At 38.4% G+C, this 16,429-nt stretch overlaps 1 protein-coding gene across 1 annotated transcript in view; it reads right to left on the bottom strand.

Moving 5' to 3' along the window:
* Positions 1-16,429, bottom strand: part of GRIN2A (glutamate receptor, ionotropic, N-methyl D-aspartate 2A) — a 379,180-nt gene that overhangs the window by 106,377 nt on the left and 256,374 nt on the right. Inside the window, exon 3 of the mRNA XM_008572606.1 lies at positions 8,339-8,453. Within this exon, the coding sequence (XP_008570828.1) occupies positions 8,339-8,453 (115 nt within the window). The remainder of the gene's footprint in view (positions 1-8,338; positions 8,454-16,429) is intronic.

Here is a 16,429-nt window from a genome sequence, read left to right as displayed (position 1 = left end):
CTGAAGACAAACTAGGTGACAGGCACTGAACTACATCTATAAGCAGCATTTTATTTGGTTTTGTCACTTGTCACTGTCTCATTCAGCAGAGATTACTCAAGGGGCAACAAGACTCCAGGTTCCTTCTTTCCTTTTCTGCCTACCATTTCTCTTAAGCAGCGATTTCCAAAGGAAGAAAGAGGCACAAAGACTAGGAGGAAATGAGACTTGATGACAGGATGATCCAGATGAAAACATTTCAGGGTTACAAAGATTAAGCCTATTCCCTAACACAGTAGTTCTACATCTTTAATGGGCAGGAGAATCACTAGGGAGCTTACGAGAAGAACAGATTTGGAATTAGAAATGATTACTTAATAGACTTGAGGTAGGGCCAAGACCTTTACATCTTTCCCAAGGTGATTCTGACAGAAGTAGCCCAAGGAGCCATACTTGTAAAATGACCACGCTGAAAAATGTTCCTCATTTGGGGAAGTTCATTGAAAGAAAAATCTTTCAATTCATTCTCCCACTCATTCTACAAATATTTATTGAGCCTCTGCTATTGCACAGAATGGTAAAGGAAAACCTGAAAACAAACCCACGGGATGCTTTCATTGCTAGCCAGTCAGAATCCACAGCTTCATCAGCTGGCTGCTGTTGTCTTTCTAAGCAAAGTGAAACATGACATGTTCCGACCCGCCCATAGGATGTGTAAACAATGCACTTCAACTTTAGCAATGCACACAATTGTTCTATGAATTGTTATTTACTGGTGTTCTCACAATTCAAAGTTCCTTCACAATTTCTTTTACATAATCTTCCTTGGAATATGTGTGTGTAGAAGCCATGTACAATATTTGCACAAATACTTCAATCCTTTGGCAGGATGAATGTTTTTGCAGACTGCTGATGTCACACACACGCACACACGTGCACACAGACACACACTAAAAATGTTCACATTCTCCTGAATTCTTGAGACTCACTGTGCATTGTAGGTTAAATGTGGTAATAGTGGTGGGAGAGATATGGTGAGAAGTGGGGAGTTAAAACACAATGATTTAGATGGGAAGGAGCTACAGCATTCTATAATTACAAACCACACATACAATAATTGCACCTCATATATCACCATGCCACACTAGCTCTGCCAACACATTGATATGCCACAGTCAGAACCACAGACTTGAGAGAGCAGTCTTAGCTTTTATGCAATCTCCTACTGGCATCTACTCCACTATGCACAAGTCACAAAAGACAGGGTGCATTCCCCTTTCTTAATGAGTCAAATTGGAAAATGAAACTGCTGTAGATAAAAAAATACAAGCCTTGGGAGATGTGACAAATATTTATACCCCAAGTTCAATTAGCTGGGTTCGAGTGGAATCTACTACATCCATTGAGAAAAAGTAAGCAGATGCCAATCTACAAGTAGAAGGAGGAGCTCCTTAATATTTCCTCTAAAATATCCCTTTCTCCTACCAGTCCTCCTGTGCGATGCAGTGGTGAAAAGAACTGCCTTTGGGGTGAGGAAGACCTACTTTCACATTCTGCAACCATCGCATAATGGCTGGGGGATCCTAAGCAGCTCGGTAGCCTCTCTAAACCCGAATTTTCATCCCTGAAGCAGAGATGGCTACTTTAGATTTGTTGAAACAACTAAATGAGATCATGAATGTAAAATTCTCAGCATAGTTCTTGGTACAGAGTAGCTCTTAATAAGTGGTGGCTGAAGTCATCACTCCCAACAGATTGTACAGAGGTCCTTCTACATGCTGGACACAAAGCCTCGCAATAGAGATGAAGGAACATAGATGAAAGGAGCAGACCTTTCTCTGACAGGGCTTCTGGTCTCAGTGAAGATGAATATGCAAGCGAACAATGACAAAGGAAGACATTAACACTCTGTAGAGTCAGTACACAGATCTGTAAAAATGAAGTGGAAAGGATCCAATCCACTCTGGGCTCTCCAGATGTAGAATCAATGGAAAGGGTGTCCTTAGCAAAGAGGGGAAAACGTTCAAAGGGACAGGAAGGTCAGGAAACTGAGCAGGAACAGATGAAAACTGAATCTGAGGGCTTGGTGGGTATTGGGAGGACAAGAATGGAGCTTTCTGGGTTGGGGCACAGGAGAACCAACATATTTGCCAGAGGAAGATGATGAACTTGACTTTGGACAAGATAAGGTTGGGTGTCTGTGGGTCATCATATGGAGGTGTTCTGTGAGTCTGGAGATCAGAAGAAAGAGCTGGGTTGGAGGGAGAGATTTGGCAGTATCTCTGTGCAGGAGGCACCTGTGACGAGTGGCAGTTATGAGATTGTAGAGTGGTGAGAACAGAGATAAAAGCAGACCTGCTAGAGAGAGGGGAATGGGACACTGGCTTCAGGAAGACACAAGGAGGAGTCTGCCTTATGGCTTCAGGGGCATTGTTATCATCTTTAATTAGATCTTCTTTAAAGAATAAAATGTTTGTTTTACATTAATATTTATGCTTTTTGTCCTATTTACATTTGAAGTCAAAACCTCAAAACAGCTTTAAAAATCTTTCATTAAATTTCTCTCTCTCTCGATACATAACCCTTTTCAAGCTACTCTGGGATATATTAATTAGCTTGATTTAGCCTTTCCACAATGTGCAAATATATCATAACATCCTGCCGTACATCATAAATATATACAAATTTTGTCAATTAAAAAAATAAATTTTAAGAAGCTAGTGTTTATGTATACATACATGTATGCATATACACATACGTTTTTTCATTTTAAAGCTATAGTAACCCTAAAATGGTAAATAGAATTATTCTCAAGGCATTTTTCTTCAGGTCGTTAAGAAAGTAGTTCAGCCTGGAGAAAACCAGGTTGTAGACCTTTCCCAAGTAACAAGGCCAAGTTCGCCCCTCTCTCCGCTGTGTCCTGTGGGTGATCCTATAGCCAGTAGAAGACAGACAGAGGTGTAGTGGAGTTGGCTCTGTTATGAACTACTTGAGGAGAGGGACGGTTTCTTATTCATCCCTGCAACAGGCCTGGTCCCTGGCGGACTGCTGGCCACAGAGCTGGAGCACAGTGGGTACTGGCTGGACTGACTAAGACTGCTAATGAGCTTACACCCAGGGTATTGGTTTTGAACATCTCTGGGAAACCTTGGAGCCACAAAGCTCCAAGTCAGGACAAAATCACTGGAATAAAGGAGAGACAAAATGTATGGAAGTCCCAATTTTCAAGAGAAAACCTGCTCAGTTCTGAGTTCTGTGCCTTGTGGCACACAGGTGGGCATGCTACACAGCATCTGAATAATCCACACCAGCCACAGACAGAGGCCCAGGAAAAAGCAAATGCCCCTGTAAGGGCTTGTCATGTTTTCCAAGACATCCTCATTACATGCTGCTGCTTCCAGTGATGCCACTGGTGACCTCAGAGACGAAAAGAAATTGCCTCCAATTCCCTTCATAACAGCTCCCTCCTGGGCGGTCCTTCCCCTCTGCTGACCCGCTGTGCCAGTGTGTAGTGCTGGGGTGGCTTTAAGCATAACATGACTGGTGTTTACCTGCTTCACTAGCTTCCTCTTTCTTTGAGACTGAAGCACAAGGAGTTATTTCTGAAGCGCTGGATCCCCTGAGTGTCAAGAGAATAGAACAACTACAGGAAGCATTTGTTCATTCTAAGCTCAACTCAGCAGAAATTCTCCAAGCTGCCTTTCTTGGGAAAGGGCTGTACTTCAACAGGAATTTGAAGGAGGACCCACAAAATATTAAAAGGCATTCTTTTGTATCTGGAAATGGAGTATATCAAGGGTAGCCTTCTTTTATTCAATGTATCACCTGCACTGCAGTGGCTTTCTTATAAGCTGGCTCCCCGGCAGATGAACCAGATCCAAAGGTAGCATGGAAAATTCAAGCCTGACCCAGGACTGGTTAAATCCAACCAAGAAGAATGATATGACCACTTCAAAAGTGATGCTCAGATCGTGTAACATCGAAAGGTTGAAAGATAACCCCCAGACTCAACAACATATGGCAGAAAGGCCCAAATTCTCTACCTCTTATTAAGGAAACAAAATAAACATTACTTGCATTTTGGTTTTGTATTTGTAAGAGAGAAGAAAAACCAGGACTTGGATGGATAAAAGAAGGTGATACAGGAAAGCATGACAGGCAAAAGAAAAATAATAATAAATAAATAGCACATTCAAAGTCCCAGATGCATAAATAAACCCAGCACCTTCATGGAGTTGTGAATCACTTATATGGTGGGCTACAGAGTGTATCAGAGGGAAGAGAGGAGTGAAAAACTAGGGACAGTTAAATAGAAGCTTATACTTTCCTCAAGCATAACAGAAGTGCATAGAATCCCATCCCACTCCATCTTCTCTATACACACACTAGAATCTACGTTCCTCGAGTACAGAGATTATTTTTTCTCTTGTTCACTGATACATAGCAAACATCAAAATTAATGCCAGGCGCAGAGTAGGCACTGAATAAATATTTGTTGACTGAGTAAATAAAGTTGTCAGTCAGTACTTCGGTGGACCATCTAAAGGAAAAATAGATTAGGTGATCTATAAACAATGACTATTGTTATTATAATTAGTATTCATATCTGGGGGTTAAATATGAATGCTTGGTAAAAATTGTTAGTTAATTGTGCTGAGTATCCCAATTTGAAGGAGTTTTTAAAATGTTTTTAAGTACACTGAAATGCAATGAAATGAATGGATCATAGTTTGATGCATTTTGACAAATGTTCAAGATATTGTTAGTATTTTCTCCCTATCTGTAACTTGCCCTTTTCATTTTCTAACAGTGTCTTTACATGAACAATAATTATAACTTTGATAGAGTACAGTTTCTTATTTTTCCTGTATGCTTACTGTTTTTTGCATTCTTTTTACGAATGTGGTTCTCTCAGATCACAAAAATATTCTCTTACACTTTCTTCTAGAAAGTTTATAATTTTAGCTTTTACATCGAAGCCTGAAATTTATTTGCAAGTAATTTTTTGTGTGCATAGTTTGAGCAATGGATGAAGATTGATTAATTTTTTTCCATGTGGAAATCCAGTTGATACAATGCCACTTATTAAGAAGACTTTGCCCTGCCCTCCCCCTCACCATTTGTTTGTACATTTATTTGTTTATTTGTTTGTTTGTTTGTTTTTAGCTCCCATGAATAAGTGAGAACACGTGGTATTTCTCTTTCTGTGCCTGACTTATTTCACTTAATGTAATTTTTTCTAAGTCCATCCATGTTGCTGTAAATGGTAGTATTTCATTCTTTTTTATAGCAGAGTAGTATTCTATTGTGTAAATATACCACATTTTCCTTATCTGCTCATCTGATATGGACATTTGGGCTGGTTCCAACTCTTGACTATTGTAAATAGTGCTGCAATAACCATTGGAGTACAGGTATCCCTTGAACATGAAGATTTCCATTCCTCTGGGTATATTCCCAGCAGTGGAATAGCTGAACTTGTTAAGACAAGTGAACAGATATGATGTAGATGGGGGGAGGGGGCGAGGGAGAGGGGAAAGAGGAATTGGTAAAGGGACACAAAAATCAACTACATTGTGTATTGATAAATTAAAATAAAAAAAAAAAACATATGTGAAGTGAAATAAGCCAGGCACAGAGGGAAAAATACTGCATGTCCTCACTCCTAGGTGGGAGCTAAGAGAGAAAGAAGGAAGGAAAGAAAGAGCACAGTGCTACATTGGACTCACACAGGGAGAGAACAGACCTAGGGGTGTGGGGGAGGGGAAGGAAGGGGGGAGGGAGGTCAGGGAGAGGTTGGGTGGAGGACTTGGGGAATAATTGCAATTTGAGGTGGTGGGCATGCTTAAAGTATTGATCTGATCATCACATTTGGGGCACAGGTGCTTCCAGTCAGCTCTGTGCCCCATGAATATACATAATCAATAAAAATTTTTTAAAAAATAATTCACTTACATGAAAAAATACTTTCCTTTCTCTCACTGTCATAATCATTCTTCAAAAATCATTTGAATGAACATTCGTGGATTTATTTTCATTATTTCATCATTAAATATTAGCTATAGGGTTTTCATAGATATTCTTTATAAGCATGAGGTATCTTCCTTCCTTATCATGAATGAATATCAGATTTTGTCAGATGCTTCTTCTGCATTTATTGAGATGACCATATAATTTTCTCTTTTATTCTGTTAATATGGTAAGTTACATTGATTTTATTTTTTGGATTTTAAACCAATCTTGCATTCGTAAGATAAATCCCACTTATCCATGAGGTATTATCCTTTTTAAAATATATTGCTGTATTATGATTAGTAACATATTGAAAAACTTTATGTAGATAGGTGTTTTGTGGTTTTTTTTTTTTTTTTTTTTTTAATGTTTGATAGAATTCACAATGAAGCTGTGTAGGCCAGCAGTTTTTCTTTTTTCTTTTCTTTTAAATGGGAAGATTTTTAGTTATACATTCAATTTCTTAGCAAATATAGAGCTATTCAAATGGTCAATTTCTTATGTCAGTTCTGAAAACTTTATGCCACCAAATTCAACAATCTACGTAAAATGGGCAAATTCCCCGTTTTATGTAGATTGTCAAATTTGGTGGCATAAATTTGTCATGATATTCCTTTTTATTGTTTTAATGCCTGTAGGATCTAAAACGTCTCTGGTGATATCCCCCCTTGCATTTTTAATATTGATTACTTGTATTTTCTCCTTTTTGTGTGATTATTATTGGTAGAAATTATGAATTCTATTAACCTTTTCAAAGAACTATCTTTTGGCTTTGTTGATATTTTTTCTATAGCTTGTTTTCTACTTTGTTAATTTTTACTCTCATATTTATTTTCCCCTTCTACTTCATTTGGGTTTACTTGGCTCTTCTTTTTCTAGCTTCTTAATGCACAAGTTTAAATCAATGTCTCTATACTTTCCTTGTTGTTTTTTTTTACTATTATAAGCATTAAAGCTATGAATTTCCTTCTTAGCTCATCTTCAACTATATTCTTCAAATTTTGATATGTGTGTTTTAATCTGTTCAATCAATGTGTTTCATTATTATTCTAGTTCTTTTCTGGTTTCTTCTTTGACCCATATGTTATTTAGAAATGCATTGTAATTTCCAAACATTTGGGGATTTTCTTGATATATTTCTGTTACTAACTTTTATTTAAATGCTATTGTGATTAAATAATGCATTCTGCATTATTTCAATCCTTTTAGATATATTGAGACTTGTGTCATGCTCCAGATTGTTGTCTACTTTGGAGAATTTTCCACGTGCACTTGAAGGGATGTGCATTTTCCAGCCGTTGGATATTAGTGTGCAAGATTTTTCTAAGATTCTTCTCACTGTTCCCTTCTAGAAATCTGTCAATTTCTCCCCAAAGTCAGTGCTTCTGTTTGCATGCTATTTTTTACTGATTCCAGCTAATTATATTACGTCTCCCACACCACATCTGTATCTTTCTCTTTTCTAGGGTCTCTCGGGTCTCTACTTGATGTGCAAAGTGAAGATAAATCTCAGGATGCTGAAGTAGTTTGGGGGTCATCCATCACTTGTCAAAGAAAACAAGATAACAATAAAGGCTTCCATTTTGGTCTCTTTTATTCTACTCTTTATGTGACACTGGAGCAACTAATATGAGAGCTCAATTATGGGGGAGGAGAGAATGCAGCTGGGACAGATAGATATTGTCATTGCATGCAGGAGATCTCTGTAAATTCCCTGGGAAGTCTCTCCTCTCTGATTCAGGACATTGCTTGCATAGTAGGAGATGATTTTTTTTTCTTTGCACACTGATTTTTAACATTTTTCAGAGGTTAATATATACATAGTAGAAAATGTGCTTTACAAGAATTATAACCTCCCTCTCCAACCTGTGATTTTATCAAAGCGATACTTTTAAGTTTTGAACATTAACTTTTTTTAAGTAAAAGACTAAGTAAATGAAAATGCAGGGGATTTGTCCATACGACAAATGGTGAATATGTCACACAATTATGAGGTTTAGGCAAAAGGGTGTGATCATTGCCGTATGGTCAACATTTGCTACTGCAATGGTGTGAGCCAAGTGTCACTGTCTTTAAATTATCTTAAGTTCTCCAAGGACCCTTCCTAATGGGATTTGAGAACCAGCAGAGAAAACAGCACAATTACCACAGTTCACCCAGGGAAAGCATTATAACTGCACCCCTTACACTACTTAGTCTGTCTTGTTCCAAGAAAGACCTGTCCTTGGCTATGGGATAGGAACTGGAGCAGCTCAAGAGGAAATGTTTTGGGAAAAGAAATAATTTGAGTCCCATTTTGCCCATGCTTTCTTCCCTCCCCTGCATTCAGCACACAGAAGATGCTCACCTTTTCCCATTCTCGGTCCTTGTTCAGCACAATCACCACCAGCCTGGGGTGCACCTGATAGCCTTCTTCAGTGAAGGATAAATCTTTGCCATCCCATGTCACATTGACCATAAATCTAGAGAGAGGAAGAAAAACAATTTTTTTAAGGAAGAATTAAAGGGGTATCACAGATGCCGCCGTCAGTGTAACACTGAAAAAGTATCAACTTATAGTGTTATCATTCAGCATAAGCAGCCTCTATCTGCACAAGTGTTAGTACCCATGCAGGCACTGATAATTGACCGTGAAGTCTTTTCCATGGGCCTGTGTTCATTCTCAGAATCCCCAATCCTGTATAGGCATTGGTAATTGACTGCAATTAGCATATGGAATGGAACATTTTTGTCCTACCAGGCCCATAGACCTGTGTTCAAATAATTTTCTTATAAGAGGAACTGAAAACATATTCTATTATGCTTTAACAAGCTTCCCTGAAGGAAACTGCTTGCTCGCAAACCACATGGTATTCAGCTTCAAAGAAATGATATCCCATCTATTCATTACTCATTACACTAATATTTATTAAGCATTTGCTACATGCCAGGACTTAGCTAGTTAGTTGGGGATAAATAAGGAAATGAACATGATCCCTGCCCTCATGAAGTTTATAGTCTACAGGAGAGAACAGGCAATAGTTGATTAATCACAGACCTATGGCAAGTGCTACAGTAGAGAAGAGGGCATGCTACATGACTATGGTTAACAGTTAAGTTTTGTACATTACATGATAGCTAGAGGAAAAATTTTTGAATGTGCTTGCCACAAAGAAATGATAAGTGCATGAGGTGATGGTTACGTTAACTACCATAACCTGATTATTATACTACGTATATATGTATCCAAACATCAGATTTACCCCCACAAGCATGTATAATTACAATGTATCAAAAGAAAGAAAGAAAGAAAAAGAAAAAGAGGGACAAGAAAGGCTGGGAAGTGCAGCCTGACCTGAAGGATGAGTCAACATTAATTACTTAAAAAAAAGACATAAGCATGTATAAAGGCCCTGTGGTGGTGCATATGAGAGACTGAATGCAGAACAGTGAGGCTGAAGCAGAGAGACAGAGAAATGTGAGATTAGATAAGGCTGACAAAATAAATAGGGTCAGACAGTGCAGAGTTTTGTAGACCATGTTAAATTTTGTCACTGTCTTAAAACAATGGGAAGACATAGAAGGGTTTTAATCAGGAGGTGATACAATCAGACTTTTGTTTTATAGCGTCACTGGGAGGCTGTGTAGAGAATGAATTGCAGGGAAATCAGAGTAGATACAGAGGGACTATGTACAGTGTTCTTGTAATCCAGAAAGATAATGGTGGCTTTGACCCCAGTTGTGGCAGAGAAAAGGAGGAAGAGAAGGAAGAGAAGGAGCAGCAGTAAATGGGACCAAGTGGAGAGAGATTTAGCAGGTGTTTAGTGAAGGATTAGGTGTGAGAGTGAGGGAGAGAGAGCATCAAGGACGACTCTTGTTACCTGCCTTACATAACATCCATGCAGTCAACTCTTGGTTGAGGTATTTTCATTGCAGGCAACACCTTACAACACCAGTATGCTCATCACTACTCAAAGCCACTTTGTCTATAGTCAGGCTAGACTCAGAAGGGGAGCCGAGGTAGAGTGCATCTCCTAGAATTTGAGTGAGAGGGCTCCCACGGGCTCCACATCTCCTTGCAGCTTAAGAAAAATGTGATGTTGTCAAAGACAGTTATGAAAATATGGTGGTGGCCACATAGCAGACACAATAAATACAGTGTGGTGAGTTGAAGCATTCAAAGACATCCCCAGAAAGACAAGGCATATTGAAGCTACAGTGTTCTCTTGCTTCATATTGTATTAGCACCAAAAGCAGCTGAAGAAGAAGAAATTGAGAAGAGCTAGGCTACAAGAAATTTCAAAAAGGGAGATTTGCCTAATGGGTCACATGCCCACCACTGGGCCACCATGGTTCAGAAGAGTCTGACCTTGTTGTATGGGGGAGAATCAGATCTCCAAGGACAAAGTGCAGAAGTTGGGAAAAAGGCAAGAACAAGTATTGTGTGTCCATTCAATAGACAATTTGGGTCATTAAAAATCATGTTTTTGAAGACAAGTTAATGACATGGAGACTCAGGATTTCATGTTAAAGAAGAAAAAAAGAGGATAAAAACAGAGCTTATCTATGCATGGAAAGATCACAGATATTTTTTCATTTTATTTTGTGTATCTTTTTATTCTCCAAATTCTCTGGAACCAAATACTTTCACAAATAGAAAAATAAAACACTACTATTTGAGAAGGAGCAAAGAGTATTATATTTGGTGCCTTTGGGGTATCTGTAATCATTTCCTAGAAAGATATTTCTTGACTCAACAACTATTTAGTGTATGTCTGTTATGTGTCAGGCCTTATGGTGTGTCCTATGGATACAGAAATAAAAAACACAGTGCTCATCTGCCCTCTTACCTTACATTCTTACGTAGACGCATGAACAATGATAACACACAGAATACCGTCAGTACACTGACGGAGAATAATTGTGAGAAGTTGTAAGAACACAGAGGAAGGCCCCCCCCCAACTCAACCGGGGAAATTTAGGGAGGGCTTCCTGGGGAAGCCCTCTTGAAAGGTGAATGGGTTGAGGAAAGGTAGGAGAAAACATTCTGAGCAGAGGGATCATCTTAAGTAAAATCAACAAAGCTAGTGAAACATGCTAGGAAAAGTAGACCAGAGCTTAGCAAGGCTGACAGTTACATTACATGCTGTGGGATGAGTCTGGAGGGGATCCCCAAGGCCAGATCATAAGGGACTTTGCATGATGCACTAAAGGGTTTGGATTTTGTTCAGAAGGTCATAGAGATCCATGAAAGGTTTTAAGCAGAAGAGCAATGCACTCGGAATTGCTGCCAACAGAAGCCAAAGTAAAAATGCTTTTCTGCCTTTGAAAAGAACTTCAACATTTCTGTGAATGGCTTAAAAACCATTCATTATCTAGAAAATTAGAACTGTTTTTGTCTGTTCCTTCTTCCCTTTGATGCTTCCTGGCTGGTGTTTGATGAACTAAATGGACATGGTCCAGATAGGCACATCTAAAGAGCATTCTACGTCACATCCCCTTATTGAGGCTCTTGGGAAGACATTTGCATGGACTGGGAGTTTAGAGAACTGAACATTGGTCAAATTCCTCATTATCAGCAGGCTTTCAAAGTAACTAATTAGGACCTAAATTAAGCTGTTTTTATTTTTCAAGCCGACATTTTCATTCTGTTCCTTATGGTTATTTTTAGCCCTGTCACATTATCTGGCATACTGTAGGGGCTCATTTAATGCTTGTGGTTGAGTATGCTGGTAGCTAGCTCATCATCAGAAGTGCCATCCATCCATCCATCCATTCATTAATACATTCATCCACCTTTCTATCCAACAAACATGTTTGAGTAGCTACTATGTGCCACACCCCATGCAAAGAACTATGCTAGGAAAATTATTCAAAAATAACCAAGCACACTTCAGTTTTCAAGGTTGAAGAGGGAGACACAATGACTGCCATAGGTAAGAGTAAGTGTACAAGTGAGATATGCACTAACTAAATTGGTGAAGAGCATAGGGAATAGAGGGCCAATTCTATAGTGATTTCAGGGCTGGAATCAGGAAACAAAAAGGAAGACAATTGGGTTGCATTGGGAAGGAAGAGTAACAGTTGTGCACATGAATGGCAGAGAGAAAGGGACAAGACACACCACACAGAGGAAACTGCAATGTCAAAGCTGCAGAATCATGAAACATCATGATGCATCTGATGAGTTATAATCATTCAAAATTACAGGGATATGAGGTGCATGCAGGGAAATAACTTGGGGGAGGAAGCTAGAGACGGAAGCAGGAATCAGATACATAAGTACCATACAGGCTTTGCTAAGGGGGCTACACTTCATCCTGTGTTTGCTGGGGGTAGAGGCTTGAAGAGCAAGCTTGTAAAAGGCAGGCAGATGAGCAGATGAGGGTTTGTAGCTATTGAGGCAAGAAATAGGTCAGAGGAAGCAACATTTGTAGTAAAGAGATTGAACAGACAGGCAAGCAACTTCAGTGGAACACAATTCATAAAATTTCAACATAAAAATTGCAGACAAAGACCACCAGTGGCCTTTACCAGGGCTAGTAGAAAATTGGTGATATAGGTTAAATGTGTCCCCCAAAAGTTCATGTATCAGAAGCTTGACTCCCACTGAAACACTGTTAAAAGGGCAGGAAATCCAATTATGGTATTTGAAAGGTGGGGTCTTTAAAAGGTGATTAGATTGTGAGGACTGTGCTCTCATGAATGGATTGATCCATTCATGGAGTAATGGTTCTGATGGCTTTATAAGGAGAGTGAGTGAGAAGGTTAACACTCACCCTTGCTCAGCCCATTCTTGCCATGAGATAACTTGAGATGCTCTAGAGAGTCACCCCACCAAGAAGAAGGCCCTCCCCAAATGTGGTCCCTGGAGCTTGGACTTCCCAGCCTCCAAACTATAAGAAATAAATTTCATTTCTTTACAAATTGTCCAGTTTCAGGTATCCTATTATAAGCAATGGAAAGGGACTAATACAGTAGGTTCCCCAGTCACACTGTACCTGCTGCCCCATACTCATAGGTAGTTGGGCCAATTCATTAAGCTATTTCTTATGGAATCCAAAGAGCTGTTGAGCCATGTTTTGATTATGCAACACTTTGTAGTGAATGGAGTTCAGGTTAGATCTTCCTAATGCCCCCAAAGTGGGTGAAAACTTGAAAAACTTAGAGAATAATCAAGAGGTTTGGAAATATCTAGTTTGTTATTTGTTTGGAAAAGGTAGACCACAGAACACATGCTTTGGTTGTGACATAGGCTCTTGGCCCTGGGGAGAGCCATTTACAGATTATGTTATATAAACTGAATGTCACAGTCATCATTTTAATCAAGTAGCTAGCATGTACCATTGAGCATCTTTCTTTGGATTTGCCAGTTGAATTTACTTAAATCTCTTTCTTTAATTTCCTATCTGTATTTCCTCCACTAATTTCCCTTTCCTTCCATTTTGTAGTAAAATCAGATGGAATTAGCAGGGTGATGACTTAGTTGCAATAACTCTTTTTTAGATTATATGAAAACAACTACGTGGAAATCCTCATGCTCCTGATTTTTCTGTGTTCTTTTAAAATTTAATATTTTGGACCAATGACTCCATATACTTAACATTAATATTGCTGGGGTTTTTTATTATTATTATGAATCTTCAGTCTCTTGGGAGGGAAAAAATATTCTAAAAGAAATTTCTGCTGAACAGTAATTTCATTATCAAGTTGGCAGGGAGCAAGTACCTATTATCTTCAATTCCCTCATCCAATTTCTAGGAAGGACAATCCATATTTCCTCAGGTTTCCTTCCCGTTTAAACTTGCTCCAGAGCAGTATTCTTTACCTAGGGAAATACCATTATACACCACATTGCTTGGTCCCTATTAATACCTGCTGGGCACTTGTATTAAAAAGTAAAATCTTACCACTGTTTGCTTATCTCTCAAAAATTGATAATAAACCTTTAGTGACCAGATAAAGTACCAGAAATTCTGGCTGCTGCTAACCTTCAAATAACATCTTCAATATTGCCATCAGGAGCAATAAATACACAAAAGCATGGTGGCAAAATATAGAAGGGTTGGGGGAGCTCTAATGATTTACAAAGAGTTCACTTCTGTGTTCTGATCATCCATGAATGGTAAATTGCCAAGTAGTTGTTTTTTATGGTCAGTGTGTACACAGTCCTAATCTAGAAAATATGCAAATATATGTGACATATATACATACAAGTTTCCTTCAGTATCTACAGTCTTAGTTATATGAAGCTGAAGTCCAGGTGAAATAAACATTTCATTACTGCTTGCATTTTGAGATCTATGAATGGTTGATATATGAGGATCAGAGATAACACTGAAAAACAGGTAAGCCACATTTTCTGTATTATGACTGGAAAGAAATTGGGCCAGAATGGGCAAGTTCCCTGTACATGTGCATCGTCTAATATGGTAGCTACCAACCACATGTGGTTGCTGAACACTTAAAAAGTGGTCGGTCTGAATTGAGATGTGCCATAAGTGTAAAATACACACCTGATTTTGAGGACTTTTTATTAAAAAATAGTGGGAACGATCTCATAAATAGTTTTATATGGATTTCACGTTAAAATAGTTGAAACATGTTGGGTTAAATAAAACATATTGTTAAAATTAATTTCATATGTTTCTCTATACTTTTTTAATGTGCTACGAGAAAATTGTTACATGTGTTTCTGTTATATTTCTATTACACAACTGTTCTATACTTTGTTTTTTAACCTATAGACTGTATGCATCATGAAGGCAGGAACCTCATCTGCCTTGTTTAGTATTGTATTTCTAGTGCCAAGCAGAGTGCCTGGCACAGAGTTGGTACTGAATACATATGTGCAGAATGAGTAAAGAATGAATTACTATTTCTGTGTTGTTAAGGCTTCATGATGTTGAGGAAAGAGAACAGGCTTTGCAGGGAGACAAAGCCTGGATCAAAACCTGGCTCTACCACTCCCCAGCTGTGTCACCCTGGGTGGCATACTTAAAATTCTGTGAGTTTCCATTTCTTTCTTTATGGTTAAACCATATAAACTAGACATGACAGTTTCATGGGGTATCACCTAACGTAACTCAATAGTGCACATAAAATGCCTAACACAAAACCAAGTATGCAGCTGCTGTCTAATAAATAACAGTTAAGATTGGTGTAAATTTTCGATGTATTTTTCATTATTTTTCCACCCTGTCATATCTTCTAACACCTCACCACAAATGCAACTTGTTCTTTCTAAAGCTGTGCTTCTCTTTGCCTTTAGTGTACCTGTTTCCCTGTGTCCTTCTGCCAAAAGCTGCATAGGCTCATTTAACTATTACGTAAAATATCACATTCCTCCAGATTTCTATTTCATCTTTTCACCTTATGGTCATAAGTCTCCTTTAACTTCCAAAATCTGATTATTTGAAATGTTCTCTAGACATATTTATTATTCACTATTTCCCTATAGACTTTAATTCTCTCACTGTTTCATAAATGCCACCATAACCCATTTAGTGTTTCTCAATTTTCGGTTAATTTTCCATCTGCTTTGCCATTTCCCAAGTTCCCAGGACTGTTGCTCGAATCACAGTTTTTCCCTTAAATGCCTCCTCAAACTGCTTTGGGCGTCACAGTTTTTTCATGTGTCATTTAATTTACATGTTTTTGAAAACAGAGTCACTGTTTTCTTTAACCTCTTTTCAATTCTCAAGACACTGTCATTTTTAGAATTTTTTTGCTCTTTCGGGCTTTCTCCTTGTGTTTTGAAATCCCTTCAACTTTGATGTCTGTCTTCGTGCTCTCTCATCCTCCATTAACTATTCCCTCCTGGGCACAAATGAATCCTCATTCCTTCCCAGAGCAACCTCATTCTTCTTTTACTGGTTTTCAACTCCCAATTCACCCATCCCCCCTTTCTTTCCTTCTCCTGAACACCCTTGTACACTCTCTTATCCACAATGTCTTGATAGGCAATTGCCTCTGCTCAAGTGTTCAACTCCAGAACTTATTGGTGGTTTCCTGTTTCCCCTGAAAAATCACCAAAGGTGTAAAAGCAGGGCCAAGAGTCAAATGTCAGGACAGAAATTTAATAACTCCAAGACAAATCTGCATAGTCTAGCCCAGTATCATTCAAAACAAGCTCAGAAACTATAGTGTAAAAGAAAAAAAGGGGGGGGGAGTGGCGTTAAAAAAAGAAGAAAGTGTTGTTTTCTCTTTTGACACAAATTGCATTGTGGCCAAATTAAAAAAAAAATACCGTTCATTATCTTGGCTAAGCAATACTGAATTTTTAAAAATTGGAAGACAAGACAGAAAGTTCCATAAAGAAAGGGATCTTTTATCACATTTCATGATATCCTCAATACACTGGGAATAAATGATATATTATTATTGTACATTATTAATGTTACTATAATTTTTATTACTGATTGATCCTACATTTTAATAAACAGCAGAATAGTAACCT

This window comes from Galeopterus variegatus, unplaced genomic scaffold (genome assembly GCF_000696425.1).
Source record: "Galeopterus variegatus unplaced genomic scaffold, G_variegatus-3.0.2 Scaffold811, whole genome shotgun sequence".
NCBI classification, from domain to species: domain Eukaryota; kingdom Metazoa; phylum Chordata; class Mammalia; order Dermoptera; family Cynocephalidae; genus Galeopterus; species Galeopterus variegatus.
This window is presented reverse-complemented; position numbering and strand designations above follow the sequence as displayed.